Source organism: Vicia villosa, linkage group LG3 (genome assembly GCF_029867415.1).
Source record: "Vicia villosa cultivar HV-30 ecotype Madison, WI linkage group LG3, Vvil1.0, whole genome shotgun sequence".
Classification (NCBI taxonomy): Eukaryota; Viridiplantae; Streptophyta; class Magnoliopsida; order Fabales; family Fabaceae; genus Vicia; species Vicia villosa.
Genome location: NC_081182.1, coordinates 74,292,619 through 74,309,537, shown reverse-complemented (window position 1 = coordinate 74,309,537; position 16,919 = coordinate 74,292,619). Strand labels below are relative to the sequence as shown.

General features: G+C 32.1%; 2 protein-coding genes across 2 annotated transcripts; both read left to right on the top strand.

Moving 5' to 3' along the window:
• Positions 1 to 2,566: 2,566 nt before the first annotated feature.
• LOC131658337 (uncharacterized) lies at positions 2,567 to 5,266 on the top strand. Its single transcript, XM_058927644.1, has one exon. It carries the CDS (start codon positions 2,567 to 2,569, stop codon positions 5,264 to 5,266), a length of 2,700 nt encoding a protein of 899 aa, XP_058783627.1.
• Positions 5,262 to 12,041, top strand: LOC131658336 (folylpolyglutamate synthase-like). The gene is made up of 16 exons (XM_058927643.1): positions 5,262 to 5,313; positions 5,469 to 5,565; positions 5,638 to 5,722; positions 5,799 to 5,908; positions 7,052 to 7,112; positions 7,675 to 7,758; positions 7,845 to 7,901; positions 7,982 to 8,042; positions 8,577 to 8,623; positions 9,238 to 9,315; positions 10,087 to 10,251; positions 10,354 to 10,642; positions 10,899 to 11,027; positions 11,195 to 11,340; positions 11,426 to 11,656; positions 11,753 to 12,041. Exons 3-15 carry the CDS (start codon positions 5,654 to 5,656, stop codon positions 11,507 to 11,509), a joined length of 1,380 nt encoding a protein of 459 aa, XP_058783626.1. The 5' UTR covers positions 5,262 to 5,313; positions 5,469 to 5,565; positions 5,638 to 5,653; the 3' UTR covers positions 11,510 to 11,656; positions 11,753 to 12,041.
• Positions 12,042 to 16,919: the final 4,878 nt, after the last annotated feature.

Here is a 16,919-nt window from a genome sequence, read left to right as displayed (position 1 = left end):
AATAAGTGGGTATGACAAAGAAGTTGTTTGATAAGCTTGAGTGTAAATATATTTGTGTAATATATTTTCCAGTTTGTGTAGAGCATATCTATTTGGTTAAATATAACTTTCACATGGTTATAAATAATTTTTTTTTAATGTCTTTGCCCTATATGCTTTAATATATTTCTGTGTTTTTCTAGGGTACTGATATACATGTGGTTGTTATAGTCAAAGTTTAGATTCATAGTTGGCCAACAATATAAAATTTACAGGTACAACACAACGAATTGGTATTCAAATCTTCCACCCACAAGTTTGTACTGAGACTGAGGAAGACAATAGAGACTGAGGAAGACAATAGGATAAAAACAGATCTTTGCCTAATTTGACCTTTACCGGGTTCCTTAATCCTTTAAACTTCTTTTATACTTCTGTTATACTCTTTAAACTTATTTTCATTTGGAGACAAAATAAAGGTGTGCAAAATAATAATTATATTGTATTTTATTTTAGCTTTTTGAAAAGAAAAATATGTTTTGTGGTGATTTAGTTTACAATATAAGATTCTAATTTTTTTTTTAAGAAAAAAAATATTATTTTTAAATTCCAACATAGTCCTTATTTATGGAAAATTATGGTTGTGGTTTATATTTAATTTAATTAAAATTATGGATAGATGTGCATTATTAATTTAAAGGGTTTCCAATTTTAAAAATTTGGTATAGTGAAAAATAAATTTTAATTATTAGCCAAATGAGGATTTTAGTAGTTGAAAATTGAATTAATTTCATTTTAATATAATAATGATTGTTTATATTTACTAATTAAATTAGTTGATATTTTAAATTAAAATGACTAAATTTATGAATAACTTATGCGTTATATGATATAATTGATTGATATTCAAAAAAAAATTATGAATAAAAAAAACTATTCATATCTTAAATAAAATATTCTAAAAAAATTATGAATAAAAAAAAACTATTCATATCTTAAATAAAATGTATAATATATCATACTTAATTTGATTTTTATTTATCGTAAATATTTGATTATGAGAGTTTTATTAAATTCAATTATGATTAGAAGTTTATTATACAATACAAAAAAGTAAAATGAGTATTTTTGCAAGTTTGCACGTGTCAACATACTAGACTACGTGCTATTTTTAATTATTACTATATTAAATAATGTTTTTATTAATATCAATCCTTATTAAATTATTTTTCATTGTTACTTATTTTTAAAATACTTTAATGATGATATATTGTGACTTTTGTAGTATTTTTAATTATCGTTAATGGATTTTGTTTAATTTTAGGGGTTTTAGTAATTTTTTCAAATGAGTTTTATGTTATGCAGTGATTGTAACCAAAAAAAAATGATGAAAGAGGCTGCTAAAGAGAAGGAACAAACTTACTTTGCACGCATGCTATTTTTTAACTTCTCAAAAATGTAGATCTAAAAAAAATTTCTCAAAAATATCTTCGAAATTCTAATATTCAATATTTGATAATAATACTAATAACTTTAATATTTATTTTATAAATATTATATGATCTAATTAATCAAATAAAATCAATAATTATATATTTTTATAATTGTATAGATTTGTATAGATTTATTACATTTATTATAAATATGATTTATTGGAACATTTTGATAATTGTGCTTTTAAAATTTTCATAACTACCTCAAATTTTTAGTATAGTAATTAAAATTATTTTTTACCTCAAATTTAATATTTATAGTTTATTTACTATATTTTATATATTATTTTATATTGTATTTTTGTTTATAGTTTATTTTTAGTATAGTATATTTTATATATTATTTTATAATGTATCATAATATGATTTACTTTTAAATAATATATTAGTTTATAATATCTCCTTCCAAGATATTAATTCAATTATATAAATGAAAAAAAAGTTACAAATATTTTTATAAACATAAAAATGCTTATTGTTGATACAATTATTATTATAAACTATAATAAGTTATAAATATTTTTATAAATAGGAAAAATTCAACTGATGATACAATTATTTTTATAAACAGGAATAATTTGCAAATATTTTTATAAGTGTGAAAAATCAATTGTTGATACAGTTATTTAGCGAGTTAAGTTTTTTTAAAACTTACACAAATTTTTAATATATTAGAAATGTCCAAATTATTTTATAATTTAAAAAAAAATTAGTTAAGTAAACTTTTTTATGTATATTATTAATAACAATGAATTTTATCTATATACAATAGTAATCTAACTATATGTAAAATTTGTAAATTATAAATATTTTTAAAATCAAATTTTTTATTTAAAAAATAATTAATCCGTGCCTCACACGACACTAAATACTAGTGTATAATTTTTACTTATAAACAGGAATAATTTGCAAATATTTATATACTATTTTTTCCTCTCACTTTCTTTCATCTCCCACTTCCTTCTTTAAACCGAACAAAGCATAAGGTTTAATCCGCCATCTTCTCGCCGCCACAACCGCCTCTTATCTCTCCTCCATCGCCGCCGTAACCGTCTCTTCTCCTCCGTCGCCAATAATCATTATCATCAGTTGCAATGGCAAGAGAATTTTCAGAAGAATGGAAATCGCTATTCCCAGTAGGTGGATCCACTGTATCTCCTCTTCTTTTCTCTGATCCTCATTCCATTGGTCCAATCTTCTTTAACCCTAACCCTAACTCACTCACCCATCTTTTCTCTTCCACAATCCCCTCTCTTTCGCTCCCACATCATCTCTTAACAGAACGCTACCTTGTATCCTCTGACCCTTCCATTCTCCCTTCCACTGCTTCCAGTATTGCTACTCTCTTTGATTCTCTCATTGAAGTAATTGACCACAATGTTTCTCAATTCCTTCATAACCGCATTCATCTCCTCAAGTGCCGGGATAGCCCCAATGTTGTTATTCTCTTCCCAACCGGTGCAAACGAAGAGAGTATCGGGTTTTTTATGTTGCGTGTTAAGGACTCGGTGTTGGAAACTCGGCTTGACGTTAAAGGTAATGTTTTTCGAGCTTCTACAGGTTCAAAGAGCCGAATTTTTCGGATGTCAGTTAATCCGGTTACTGATTCTGAACTTGGAGGGGCCTCTGATTCTTCTCTTGTTATTGGGTATTTGTTGGCTTCTTCACTTTATTCAGTTTGTTGGTTTACTGTGAATCATAATTTGAATATGGACAGTCCTAGTATGTCTTATTTGGGAACAAGTAAAGTGTTTAAGGAAACTGTTGTGCATGCTTGTTGGAGTCCTCATATACCGGAAGAGAGTTTGGTTTTGTTAGAGAGTGGACAGTTGTTTTTGTTTGATTTGGAGTCTCAAGGTTCGATGAATGTTTTCAAGGGGACTAGGTTGAGAGTACCATGGAGTGATTGGACCGGTTCGGAAGAAAACAAGGCTTGGCTTAGTTGTGAATTTAGCTGGCATCCGAGGATTTTGATAGTTGCACGTTGTGATGCTGTTTTTTTAGTTGATTTGAGATTGAAAGAATGCAGTGTGACTTGTTTAATGAAGATTGAGACATTGCGGATGTATGCTCCTAATGTAAACGAGCGGTTTCTTGCCTTGTCAAGGGCTGGTCCTGATGACTTTTACTTTACTGTGGCTTCCAGTAGTCTTTTAGTTCTGTGTGATGTAAGGAAGCCTTTGATGCCAATATTGCAATGGAAGCATAACATTGATGAACCGTGTTACATGAGTGTGTTAAGCTTGGCTACGTTAAGATCTCACTCACAGGTAGATAATTTTAAGTTGGCTTCTGAAATGGGGTTTTGCATTATCTTGGGATCATTTTGGAATTCTGAGTTCAATGTATTCTGCTATGGACCTGCCGTTCCATTTCGGAAAGGTTCTATTACTTCCAAGCTTTCGAAGATTAGCACAACATTCTGTGCTTGGGAGCTTCCATCTGAAGTCAATTTATCTAATCACGAGTGTCATTGTGGAATTTGTCTGTTTAGAGAAGACTTGTCGAAGGATGCACTTCCTGAGTGGGTTGATTTGCAGCTAAAGAAAGAGATGGTTTTGGGATTCGGCATTTTAAGCAATGACCTTGCTTCCTTACTTTGTGAACCAGATGAGCATGGTGGTTTTACATTAGTAAGGATAACGTCGTCAGGAAGGTTTGAATTACAGAGATATCACGCCTCATGGTCTCTGGCTAGAAAATTGGAAGGTCGCCATGAAGCAGATTTATGTACCGAGTCACACTTGCTAAATCCCAGGAGTGTTAAGGAAAACAAATCTGCAGAACTTCATTACCTAAAATTGGATTACCTTCGTGCTTATGCAAATGGTAATCTTGCTCAAATCGTTACTACGAAATTAGACAAGGCCTATTCAAATGATCAAGAGGAGGCTCCTTTTAGTTCAGAAGTTCATGAATTATTGTGTAAGAAATTAAATGCTTGTGGATTGGGCCATTCAAGATCATCTCCTGCAATTACTTCTATTTTTAACGATGTCAAGCTACCGGCTAGCTTCCACGAGGTTGCCTTAAGAAAACTGTGGACTGACTTGCCTTTGGAGCTACTACAGTTAGCATTCATGAGTTATTCTGAATGTCGTGAAATCAATGGATTCAACCAAACAAGGGTACCTTTGGAATTCTTAGCTGTTCCAGATCTTCCTCAGTTGCCTCCGTTCTTTTCTAGAAAACCATCACCCCATAGCGACAATGACATTGTTGGTCCAGTTATTCCTTTCCCTGTTTTACTTGTGATTAATGAAGTTCGCTACGGGTACTCTGATTTGGGAAGTGATGGATTTTCAGTAGAAGCAGAGCTTGATCTCAAATACAAAGAAGTAATGCAGGTGGCTAATGAGATTGCTGCTTCATCTCACAGCTCTATGCCTCATGATGATCACGCAGTCTCCCTTGCCGAGGAGAATGAGGATCCCTGGGCTGATTCTTCAAAACCAAAACCTTTTTCGACATATCGTCCAATTGCCTTGACTTTCTCTGACACAGACAGTGTACAGGGAAAGCGTTCTTCTACCAATAAAATTTATGAATCATTTATTTTTCATGTTTCGGATAAGTCCTGCAAGCAGACTGAATCTGAATCTGTTGGAGCAGAGATGTTTGATGATCTTTGCCCAATTGAGTTGAGGTTTGATGCTCCTGAGAAGAAGTTTGAAGACCAGAGCTTAAAGGCATACACTTATTTGAAAAAGAAAATGTCTCGGTGGCATGAAGAATTTGATTTGTATAAAGAATTTTGTATTCAATCTGGATTTGAAAAAGCAGTTAACAGTTAATAGACGATCCTTCCTTCATCCATCCTTAGCTCATTGGAACACATGTGGTAAGTTACTGTTTGTTAGATAGGATTTGCAAACCATGCTAATCTGAAAATTACATAGCTGAATCAAACTTGAAAATATGTACATGCTAATCTGCTGTCTGATTTTGTTGTATATATTTGAGGAGTTGACATAGAATACTCAACAAATTTTGCAGTGATATCTGAGGTTCATAATGTTCTTGTGGTATTAAAGAACTACAAAATCTGGAAAATCAACTGGAGATTAGCCCGAAGGGTGTTCGAATAAAAAAGGTATGTCGGGTATAATCAAACCTCACTCAATCAGTTTTAAGCTTTTTTACAGTATCATCTATTTCCCTGCAGGATCTCATTTTGACTAATGAGATTAAAGAACTACACCAAAAGGTACCAGGAGGAGTCTGGTTTTCTTAAAGGGTGTGATGGCATGGTATTTCCTGTTTCATGTATTTTTACTCTTGCATCTGTTATGATACTTATTTTATTTCTGTGTCTTGCTTCAGTAGGGATCTACATGCACCTTCACAGAATCTATATTACGCAACTGTGGTTTTCGCACTGGGCTTTTCACTTCTCCTCATCTAATTGATATACGAGAAAGATTCCGTTTAGATGGGTGAGTGTCTCAGATGTATTCATTGGCTTTTATGATCTTAATCTGTCATTTACTTTGTCTTGGGTCAATAGGATTGATGATGAATTCTGATTAATCTATTAGTATTGAAATGGTTTGTAGCAAATTAATCTTTCATGTTGGAAGCAATCATAGAAATAGCTTGTATATACGAGTATAGTAGCTTATTTGTGTGCTTACCTGTACAATTAGTTATAACAACTGTTATTATAGTTGCTGAGCCAGCATATCCAGCTATGCCTTTACAACTGAATATCATAGAGCCACTGAAGCTATCTCTTATGAAGAAAGAACAAGCAAGAGTTGCAGCAAACACCTTTGATCCGAGTTGTAAAACATGAAGTAAGGAGGTTGAACAAATTCAGAACTCTTACTTCACCTTAAGGCTATTATTCATTCCCTAATTTCAATGCCATTCTTTAAGGTCTAGATCAAGACTATGATCCTTTTCATCACTATGATTCATGATAGAATGGGTCCTATTCTGTAACAACATAGAAACACTTCTTCTGGCTAAAGAAGCTCGGTTAGGGAAGCACCACTAATGTACTGATTCAGATGCATTATGTAAACATTGCACAAGTTTCTTCTTCCCCTTTCGTAAGCTATGCGTCAGTCTGTCGTTTCTTGGAGTTGATTTTGAGCACCTTTCTAATGGTGTTATCTTTCTCTCCTAAATCCCGTGAACCTCTCTCTATGAAAGCCTTGGTTCTATGATCTACAATCCAAACATAAGTGTTTGATTTATTTGAGCTAATACCATCACCTTGACTTTGGGAGGAAGGGGGGGTTAGAATAATTGCCTGTGTATATTAGTTTAGTAGGTTATGTGTATTCTTAGCTGCACAGTTAGCTATGACAACATTTATTGCAGTTGCTGAGTTAGCACATTCAGTTATTCTGTTATAGAACAATGTAATAGAGGCTACGAAACTCTCTCACCATATAAATATTACCTCAAACCAATGAATTGTTTTCACTCTTATATCATCGATTTTGTCCTTCTACTGTTTTACCAAATTTCATGGACTGACTAAAGTACATCAAATGCCACCTTTTAGTTCATCTTTTGCAGCATAGCTATTATGCTATGATTCATTAGCATTACCCTTGTTACTTCTGCAGTGTGGAAATCTGCGAAGAGAAATTTTTAGCATATTTCTGGTGGTGTTATGATAGACTAAAGGTATATTTTGTGAATAAATGCGTCATTATATATTATTTTACTCGTGGAAGTTTTGGATAGTTGTAAAACCTGGTTATTGTTTTTTGCTTTTTTATTTGAGTTTGAACCAAATCACATTCGTAATTTGAATTGGCGGTATCTTTCTCACAACTTACCTTTACAGATCCATAAACTAGTTTGCCAGTAACAGTTAAAGAGTGTCTAGATGACTATTTAGGGCTATTTGTGTTGAAGTTTCAATTTTATTCCTTTTTGAGTTATTGCTTGCATGGATTTCAGTCTTTCAGAAGATTACAAAGTAGTTGATAGAGAAAATACTAAGATTTAGCAGTTAGTGTCAATATTTGTAAGTCTGAGTGTCATCTGTAACACTAAGCACAATGATGTTAATTTTTTCACCAGGCTGGTTCTAGCATAATGTGAACTTATGTAATAATAACAGTTTATGAGTTGCATGGCATAATGGTCACTTTGAAGTGGTAGTTGCAGAATTGTAAATAATACTTGTGGTTTGATGTGATTTTCTATAAGAGGTTTCTTATATTACCTTGGCGGTGTACAGGAAAAAACTGATGACAGTGTTCCTATGCCTACCTTTTTTCACTTCCTTGCTTTACTCGCCTTCAAGATATTTTCAGAAGAGCAGGTTTGATCCATGTGCTTTAAATTCCTATGCAAACTTGTTTTCATGCTGGTACTTTTTCTTTTTATTTTACTTCAAATTATATGCAGGTGGATGTTTGCATAATGGAGGTTGGGTTAGGTGGCAAATACGATGCAACAAATGTGGTATGCATAATTTCCATTTCAGCAGATATTTTTGACGAACTTAAATTAGACCATTCTCATGCAGTTGTTTAATATTTCAGGTGCAAGCACCTATTGTGTATGGTATAACTTCTCTTGGGTATGACCACATGGAAATTCTTGGTTAGTACTCTCCCATTCCGCACAACTCTCTTTTGTGTAATTCCCTTAGACTTAGTTGCTAATTTACTGCAAATCTATTGCTCATGAAAATTGTGAAATAATTTGAAAGTTAAAATAAAATAAATTTATATCTGGTACAATATGTGTTACCACTATTACAAGAATATGGATGAAAGTCACTGATTTTGATAGAACCCATAGAACCAAGGTAGCGAAAAATTATATTATTGAATGGAAAAATGAGCTCAAGAGCTCTACAATAATGGAAATGGAAAATGAAGGGATAAACCACAGTTCAAGAACTCCTAACCAGAGCAATATGGTCATACCAGAGAGAAACTTTCCTAACCAATTTCTCTATAATATTTCTGAATGGCTCTTATCTTCCCCTCCCACTCTCCCTTATAACAGAAATTCCCTAAAATTCAGGGAATGTTCTAACTAACTCTTATTGGACTAAGTCTCAGATCCAGGGTCTTATCAGATTTATTCAACCATCTGGGCTTACCTCTGTCTTGTGGATTCTATTAACAGGGAATACGCTTGGAGAAATTGCAGGTGAGAAGGCTGGAATCTTCAAGGTAATATTTAAAGTAAAGAAATTTATTTTTAATGAGTTTGGCCCTTCATTGGACCATGTCATAGCGGGAGCTATATAGCAACATGTTGTCAGCTAAAAGCCAAGCTGTTAAAAGGCAATAGCCTTCACTTTAAACCGGAGTTCTGTGTCTCACATCCATCTCCTAACCAATATAGGAGTCACACAAGTGTTATTTTCTTTCTTTTCTTTTAAATTTAATTTTTGAAAGAAAAGAAGAGGAGTCGTGGTGCAATGGTTGGAGTTAGGTATTTGGGCCGTGAATTCAGTTTCCTGCAAATGTTTGATAATGTTGCTTACAATAGAGCCATAATCAGACCCTTCACTAGAATCCACCATTGTGTGGCTTTTCCTTTTTTTTTTTAACGAAACGGAAAAGCTCCAAAATTTGTATTGGGAGTTTCAGTTTCATGTGCAGCACAGCTGTGATTATATCTATCTTTTACGCTTTTCTATCTTTCCTTGTGTCACCCAGTGCGTTTTCTATCATTGATTATTTTTCCATAACTTTCTTTTCATTCCTTTTAGTCATTTTGTATTTTGATTTTATGTAGCATTGGATTCCTTATAGTTATTTTATATTTTGATTTTATGTAGCATCGGATTCCTGCATTTACAGTGACTCAACCTGATGAAGCAATGCATGTACTTAAAGATAAGGCTTCTCAGTTGAATGTAAGTACATTCTTTCATGTGCTTACTTCCATGTCAAAGTAAGATAAGATTGATGCGAGTACCAATAAAAATGTAAACTTATTATGGCCATTAGCTTACATTCATTTATGTAACCATATTACACCAAACCAAATTTTGGAAGAAAATTCCACCTATTTTCTTTCATCTATGCATTTGAGTGTTGAACTGTCAACTATCTAAATATATGTACTTTATTTAATTATATTGACCTAAGATATGTCCTATTATATCCTGTTTGTGCATCTATTTATTAGGCCAAAATGATTATATATTGTGAGAACCACATTACTTGGATTTGTGTTGACTATGAAAGAAAAGATTTTCTTCGATTAGATTCAACATGCTGGGCCAAACATACTCGTGCCAACATTTAATTAAGTGGTGTCTTCGTTCTCTGTACTTTTACATTTGTCAAGGATCCTTTGATAGTTAAGAGATTCACTATCAAATTCAGATCTTTCTTGTCTGCCCTATTTGGAATAGGTCTAGTGTGTGCGATGAAAAAAAAAAATTGATCTCAAAGGAATTGATTCTGTAAAGTTGACTTTGGCTAAAAGTGAGTTGAATGTAAAGTGATTTATATTTGGATACATTCATGTAAAAGTGGATTGATTTGAACATTAGATTCAAGACTAAAAAGTCAAGAGTAGAAAGAAAAAAACTTAAAGTTAGAATCAATTTCGGAGGTAAAATCATTTTTACTCTCTGGTTTTCATCTTCAACCGGCTGAGCATATCTATGTAACTGTAGGTACCTCTTCAAGTGACAGAACCATTAGATGTCAAATTACTAAATGGTTTAAAACTAGGGCTTGAAGGTGAGCACCAATATGTAAATGCTGGTCTTGCTGTTGCATTATGCTCTACATGGATGAAGATCAATGGACATCTCGAAGAGACTCATGTGAAACAGATTGTAAGTTCCATATGTGAAAAGTAGTTCCTTTACGGAAGTTCCATTTGTGTTTATGTATTGTTATTGTCAAGCTGCTGAGTTGACGTATCTGCTTGCTTGAAGCAACACACTTTGCCAGAGCAGTTCGTAAAAGGTTTAGCTACCGCAAGTCTGCAAGGAAGGGCTCAGATTGTTCGTGACGAACACATCAATAATGAAATATCAAATGAACTTTTCTTCTTTTTAGACGGAGCTCACAGTCCTGAAAGCATGGAAGCATGTGCAAGGTGGTTTTCTCTTGCAATCAAAGACCATAACCTGACCTTGTTTTCTCAGAAACCTGATCCTTCCAAGTTTTTAAATGAAGTGGTGAAGACGCGCGGAGGTGAAGCACAAAAATCTGCGCAGGTAGATAAATAAGCTGTTATTGATGTTCAGCAGGGAAATCAGTGGTCAAAAAAAGAATAACTTAACTGTTTGGTATTAGGGATAATTTCTTTTCTGAATGGGAATCATAACTATAAGCTCTTGAAATTGATTCATATGACTCATGTACACAATGGAAGAAAATTAAAGATACCGTAAGACATGATAGATATGTTAATGTTTTATGAACCTTGGTCGTTTTTCATCAGTTATTTAATTGAAGTCATTAATTTCTTTTGCAGATTTGACTGGTTTATCACTGTACCACAAAGTTGGATCCCATGCTTTAACACCAACTGATTCTAACATTGACCTGTCATGGCAGTTCACTCTACAAAAAGTATGGGAAAATCTCATGCAAGGGAACAAAGGTATTTTTTTCCCATCACATGCAAAGTATTAAGAATTCAAATCTACAAACCTTGTTATTTGAAATGTTTTTCCTTTTCTTTCTTCATATTTGTATTTCTTTCTGAGTCCATAAAAATACTTAGGTACGTTATAGGCCTTAACCTATTTGGTGTCATGTGGCTCGCAGGCAAGAATAGCGGGGTGGCTTCTGAAGATTTAACTGGTATGGAAATGAGTGTCAACAATTGTGAACACAGTGCAGTGTTTTCATCATTGCCGCTGGTTATTAATTGGCTTAGGGACAGAGTGCAGATTAAAGAACTACACCAAAAGGTACCAGGAGGAGTCTGGTTTTCTTGCTGTATTTGACAAGGCTTTCTTGCAAATTTCTGAGCAATTTCTGTTAATACCATTGTAGGAAACTCTTGTCCATCAAGAAAATTTCGAACTCCATAAAAAGATGGACTTCATCCAGAAAGAAAATGCAGAAGAAGGTTTATGAAGCAAGGAGTATAACTGAAGATAATGTGGCAACCAATCTTTCATGCACTATCAGAAATGGATATGATTTACATGCGCCGATCAGTCTCCAGCTAAGCCAGCCACAGGCTCAATACAGTGAATCAGCAACCAAAAACATGAAATTAGGGTATTCCCTTGAACTAATAATGTATCACATATAGATCCGGTCTACGCTATTTCTTTCTAATTTGTTTAGAAACTAAACACTTAAATTCTTCACCAGATTACAGCTGCATTCCTAACAAAGCTGTCATGAACCAGATCAAATAAAAAATCATGCTGTGTGTGGGATCTTGTAGTTCACCAGCCACATTGTTCAATTCGACAGAATAGGGTATGAGATTGTCTATCAAGAAAGTTAAAATTGGTGTTAAAGATCAGACATTAATGACTGCCTTTGTAAATTTTATGCAATAAGATATCAATGATTGTTGTACCTGGTATTGTTTTATATGATTTCTAAGTGTTTCTCATGATCAATTAAATGGAATTCGGAACACAACTTCCTGCGATCCTATACCTTTTGCCTGATTTGTAAAGGAAACTGAGAAAATAAGATTGTAAATCCTATTGCCTGATTTGTAAAGGAAACTGAAAAAATAAGATTGTAAATCCTATTGCCTGATTTGTAAAGGAAACTGAAAAAATAAGATTGTAAATAAAAGTGAAAATAGGAAACGAAAACAAAAAAGTTGTCATGCAGGCAATAAAATTTTACAAAAGGAAATAATGTATTATCAATAGACTGGATGAGTTAAATATGAAGCATGGATATCATAATTCCGACGCTGACAATGACACGAATGTTGATACCGATAAATTTCAGACATTAACATTGACAAAGACATATTTTTTTCAAAGAATCTGGTGTTGCTGAGAATAAAACTGTAAGAGTTTGAGTTCATCTCAACAAAAATGATAGAAACCTCGTTTAAAGGTGATTCTACATGAAACAATTTTGAAAGTGAGTCAATTTATTTTTCTTACATGGAATTGAAAAATTGACTTGAGAGTTTACTATAGCTAGCTAGGGAGATTGGTAGCTAAATTAGTTGTGAAATTGTGTCTTACAACCAAATATGCTTGGTAGGAAAATGACAAAGTAGACATAATTTTTATATTTGAAGTCCTCATGAGTCGGTGTTCATGTTAGAGTGTGATCATAATAACTTTTCAAACAAAATATTTCATATCCAATCATAATAGCAAGCATGTCCAAGAGTAATCAAATTTGCAATGATAAATTGTAGTATTAATATCTTTCTCAAAATAATGGTAGGCAGTTATGTTTTTTATAGCTACAATTTATAATCTTGGACATGCTTGATAAATTATAGTATTTAATATCTTTCTAGGATGGACAATTTAAACATATATGTCTAAGATTCAAGTTCGGACAAAAAGTTAATTAAGGGGATTCAATAATAAAATGACTTAAGGGGACATCAAGATCAACCAATAGACCACCTTCAACAAGATCAACCAAAAGCAAAAGACCAAATCAACAGAAGCAAAATACAACATATTGATTCAAGAAATATAAGTTTCATCTTCTTCCTAATAAGAATGACTTAATCAATATTGGAAACAACCACGAAGTTGCTTTAACAAGTAATAAAATCCAAAACATAGAGTTAACACAATCTTAATTGAAGTGTTGAATGTTCAATGAACTAGATGGATCGTAGACCTAAAGTTATATGATGAAATATTATAAGTGAGATTTAAATCTATATGACATTTTAAAGATGAACAAAATCTAACGCATATGATATTATGAAAAAAAAAATTAAAAGAAATAGAGAAGGAAAATGTACACGGGATATATAATGGTTTGATAATTCATCCTCACTATGACTAATTCACTCTTCAATGGCCTTAACCATTGGAAATAATAACCTCTTCCACTATTTTAAAGTTCAAGATACAAGTATTTTAGTACAACAAATTATCATCAACGTGAACACTAAAAGCCCAATGATTTATCCAACACAAATTTAAAATGATATTTCCTTTTGTTGATGCAGATTACTCAACTGATAATACTCAAAATCTTCAATGATCTTGATCCAACAAACTTTCTAGACACAATAATATGTTCTAACGAAGACTTGTCTGAGCGACTGGCCTAACCAAGAATAGTTGAACAACTTCAATCTTTGTTATGCGACAACCTTTACCCAATTTCACCAAAGTCTTCTTTGGAGTATAGAGACACTCTTCTCTTTCTTTATAAACACCATCAAATACTTTGGACAAGAAGTGATTCTTTCTCCTGATACACACAACAAACTTCACAAAAAAAATATTAGCTTACCTAATATCACTATATACAGGACCGGTCCTGACTTTTTAGAGGCCCAGGACAATTAACAAAAATGGACCCTTAAAAAAATAACAATTAATTAAAATATTCAGTTATAAATAATTTTTTTTTTGATATCACATTATAAATAATATTAATATTGTTAATTTTTTAATATATTATTATAAAATAAATATAATAATAATCTTTTTATAAAAAAAAATTAATAATTTGAGTTAAGTTTATTTACCGCTTTTTTCTTTTCTCGGTATTAGTAGAGTGGAAGTTATAAGTATTTAGCTGTTTTGTGACACTTTAGTTAACCGTCAAAATTTAATTAAATATTTCTATATATCTTATAAGTATTGTGTTAGGTTATACTAAATTAATCAAGATGTTTTAAATTTATTATCTATGAATTAATTAAAAATTATACTAATATATAATTTTTTAAATATATTATTATAAAATAAAATTTAACAATACATTTTTTATAAACAAGATCAAACCACTAATAATTATATAATTATATAATACTATTTATTATAATTTAATCATATAATAAGCTTTTAAATATTTAATTATAAAAAATAAATATCATCCAAAATTTATATTAAAGAAATAAAATCAGAAAAGTTAACAAACTTAGTATTATATAGTATATAATAAAAAGTAATAGTTAGCAATTCAATTATTAAGTTGGTAATATTTTCATTTCTAAAAACATGCAGCAAGAATCAAACACGAGACCTTCAACTTTGAAGCCACCTCTCATTACCGCTGTGGCCTTTGAAGCCACCTCTCATTACCGCTGTGGCATACGTAACACACATGTTGCTGGTCAAAATAAAATATATGTATATATTTTACATCACATTTCATAAACCCCATAATAAAAAAAATTGTGGCCCCTATATTTTTGAGGCCCTGGGCTATGGGCTTGCTTGCCCTGACCCAGGACCAGCCATAATATATATATATATATATATATATATATATATATATATATATATATATATATATATATATATATATATATATATATATATAAAGATCATGAGTTTGAAATTCAGCAGTAGCAAATTAATTAGAATAGAATTAATATATCATCATAGTTATAATAGATAATCGTTGTGATATGTATACATGAGTTTACTATAAAATATGTGGACGGTTTGTTTTTCCTACCCCTCACTAAACATATACAATCATTCAAATTGATGTAGAAAATAATAATCTGATAAATTAAATTATTCTTGAAAAAAAATTTAAACGGACCACTATTTTTCGAATTGTATGCATCTCGTAATTCATCTCTCGCTCTTTAACATGTAGAATTTAGTTCGATGACATAAGTTCTTCATAGAAACGATTCCTTTTCTTCTAATTTATTTTGAAAAGAAATAATTTGTTGACTAATTTGGATTCATAATCATCACTATCATCATCCTCATTATTTTAAATGGTGCTAATGGTTATTATGATGGCAGTAATGACGATGAATTAGAATTATTCAACAAATTTATGATATTCAAAATAAACTAGAAGAGAATGAACTGTTGCTATGAAGAACTTAGATCATTGAACCAAATTCTATATTTTAAAGAGCGAGAGATGATTTACGAGATGCATGCAATTCGAAAAAATATCGATTGATCTAAGTTGGTTTTCAAATATAATATAATTTTCAGATTATTATTTTCTAAATCAATTTAAATGAGCGTATGTTCAGTGAATAGTGAAACATGCGATCTACATACAATATAATAAACTCAATTGGTTCTTCTGTCAATCTGCATAAGAAATTAATGTTGCAAGATTCACAAAAACAAAACATTCCTGAGTAGCAAAAAAGTTTTTTCTTGTGACTTAACAGTGTTTTGTTCTTGTTATGAGAACTATTATTTATCAACAACAACAACATACATCAATATTTATCAACAAAACAAAAAAAAATTATTCTTGATGAAACCTTGCAAGAGAAGGTAAAACTCCATGGCTCTCCTTCGACTATAGATGCCTGAATTATTAAGTTGAAATCATCTCTTGAGGTAGCGAAGAAACGACATTATGAGACCTCTAATGGTGTTGTTAAGGCAGATCATCGTGCAAAAGAGGCTCAAAAAATCTTCAACAATAAGAGAAGGCTCACGCCGAGATCTTGAAGGATCACAAAGATGAGGTAACTACCGTGAATGATAGATTTTGGGAGTCATTTTAGGGAACTGTACAGATTGTGTACAGGTTCCTTGCTTAGGCAATGAGTCAAGCAAATGGATTTTACCCTAACATTCCTTTTTGTGTCAAATGAGTGGACCCTTTTAAGGATGCTGCAAAAGGGAATTCTAGGAGTGATCAAGGTACATCGTCTCCAGGAGCTAAAGCTTGATTACTTTTTCCTATATGCTTTCCTTATAATATTTTCCAAGCTTTTGTGCTTTGGCTATGGTAACAATATTTATATAAACATATTTTAAACAAAGTGATTTGAAGTTTTTAATTATCTTTGTGTATTGGATATGTATTTTGCTCTTCTTTATTATTGCCTAATACTTCTGATTGGTTGCGAGTTGTTAATGCGCCATATTTTCCTCATTATCCCAATAATTTAGAATTTGATGCCTCGTTGACATTAAGGTCTGTCTGTCTCAAGGGCGTTGTTGGTGTTCATCGAACGACCGTAAGCCTCTGCCACGGAAGCTACAAGACTCCGTCAGCTTTAGGGTGTGATAATCCTCCCCACTTTGCTTTGCTTTGAACTTTGTAGTCTTAATCGGAGTTTTATTGCAACTAGCTTTGATTGAGAAGATTTATTATGCATTATCCACATCACTAGGATTCGTCCCCGACCAAAGGTAAGATTCGTGTCCTTGCCTCTAGGGTTAACCTGGTTCAAGGTGGATGTCTTCGGGTTCCACCTCTTACGCTCTTGAAGTGACTAGTTCTTAAGAGGAGGTGCTCTAGCTACATTGAGAAGAGTGCTCCTTCGGCATGAAGTTTATCTTAAAAGAGTTACTTATGTCATCCTACATAGAATTTACGAGATTCTTTGTGGTCAGAATGTTTGAAAACTAGCATTAGTTAT

Coding starts and splice junctions, on each gene's coding strand:
- LOC131658337 (XM_058927644.1), top strand. CDS start 2,567: ATGGCAAGAGAATTTTCAGAAGAATGGAAATCGCTATTCCCAGTAGGT.
- LOC131658336 (XM_058927643.1), top strand. CDS start 5,654: ATGAGATTAAAGAACTACACCAAAAGGTACCAGGAGGAGTCTGGTTTT. Junction 8,624..9,237: donor AGAAGGCTGGAATCTTCAAG/GTAATATTTAAA, acceptor GATTTTATGTAG/CATCGGATTCCTGCATTTAC. Junction 11,341..11,425: donor TTAAAGAACTACACCAAAAG/GTACCAGGAGGA, acceptor ATACCATTGTAG/GAAACTCTTGTCCATCAAGA.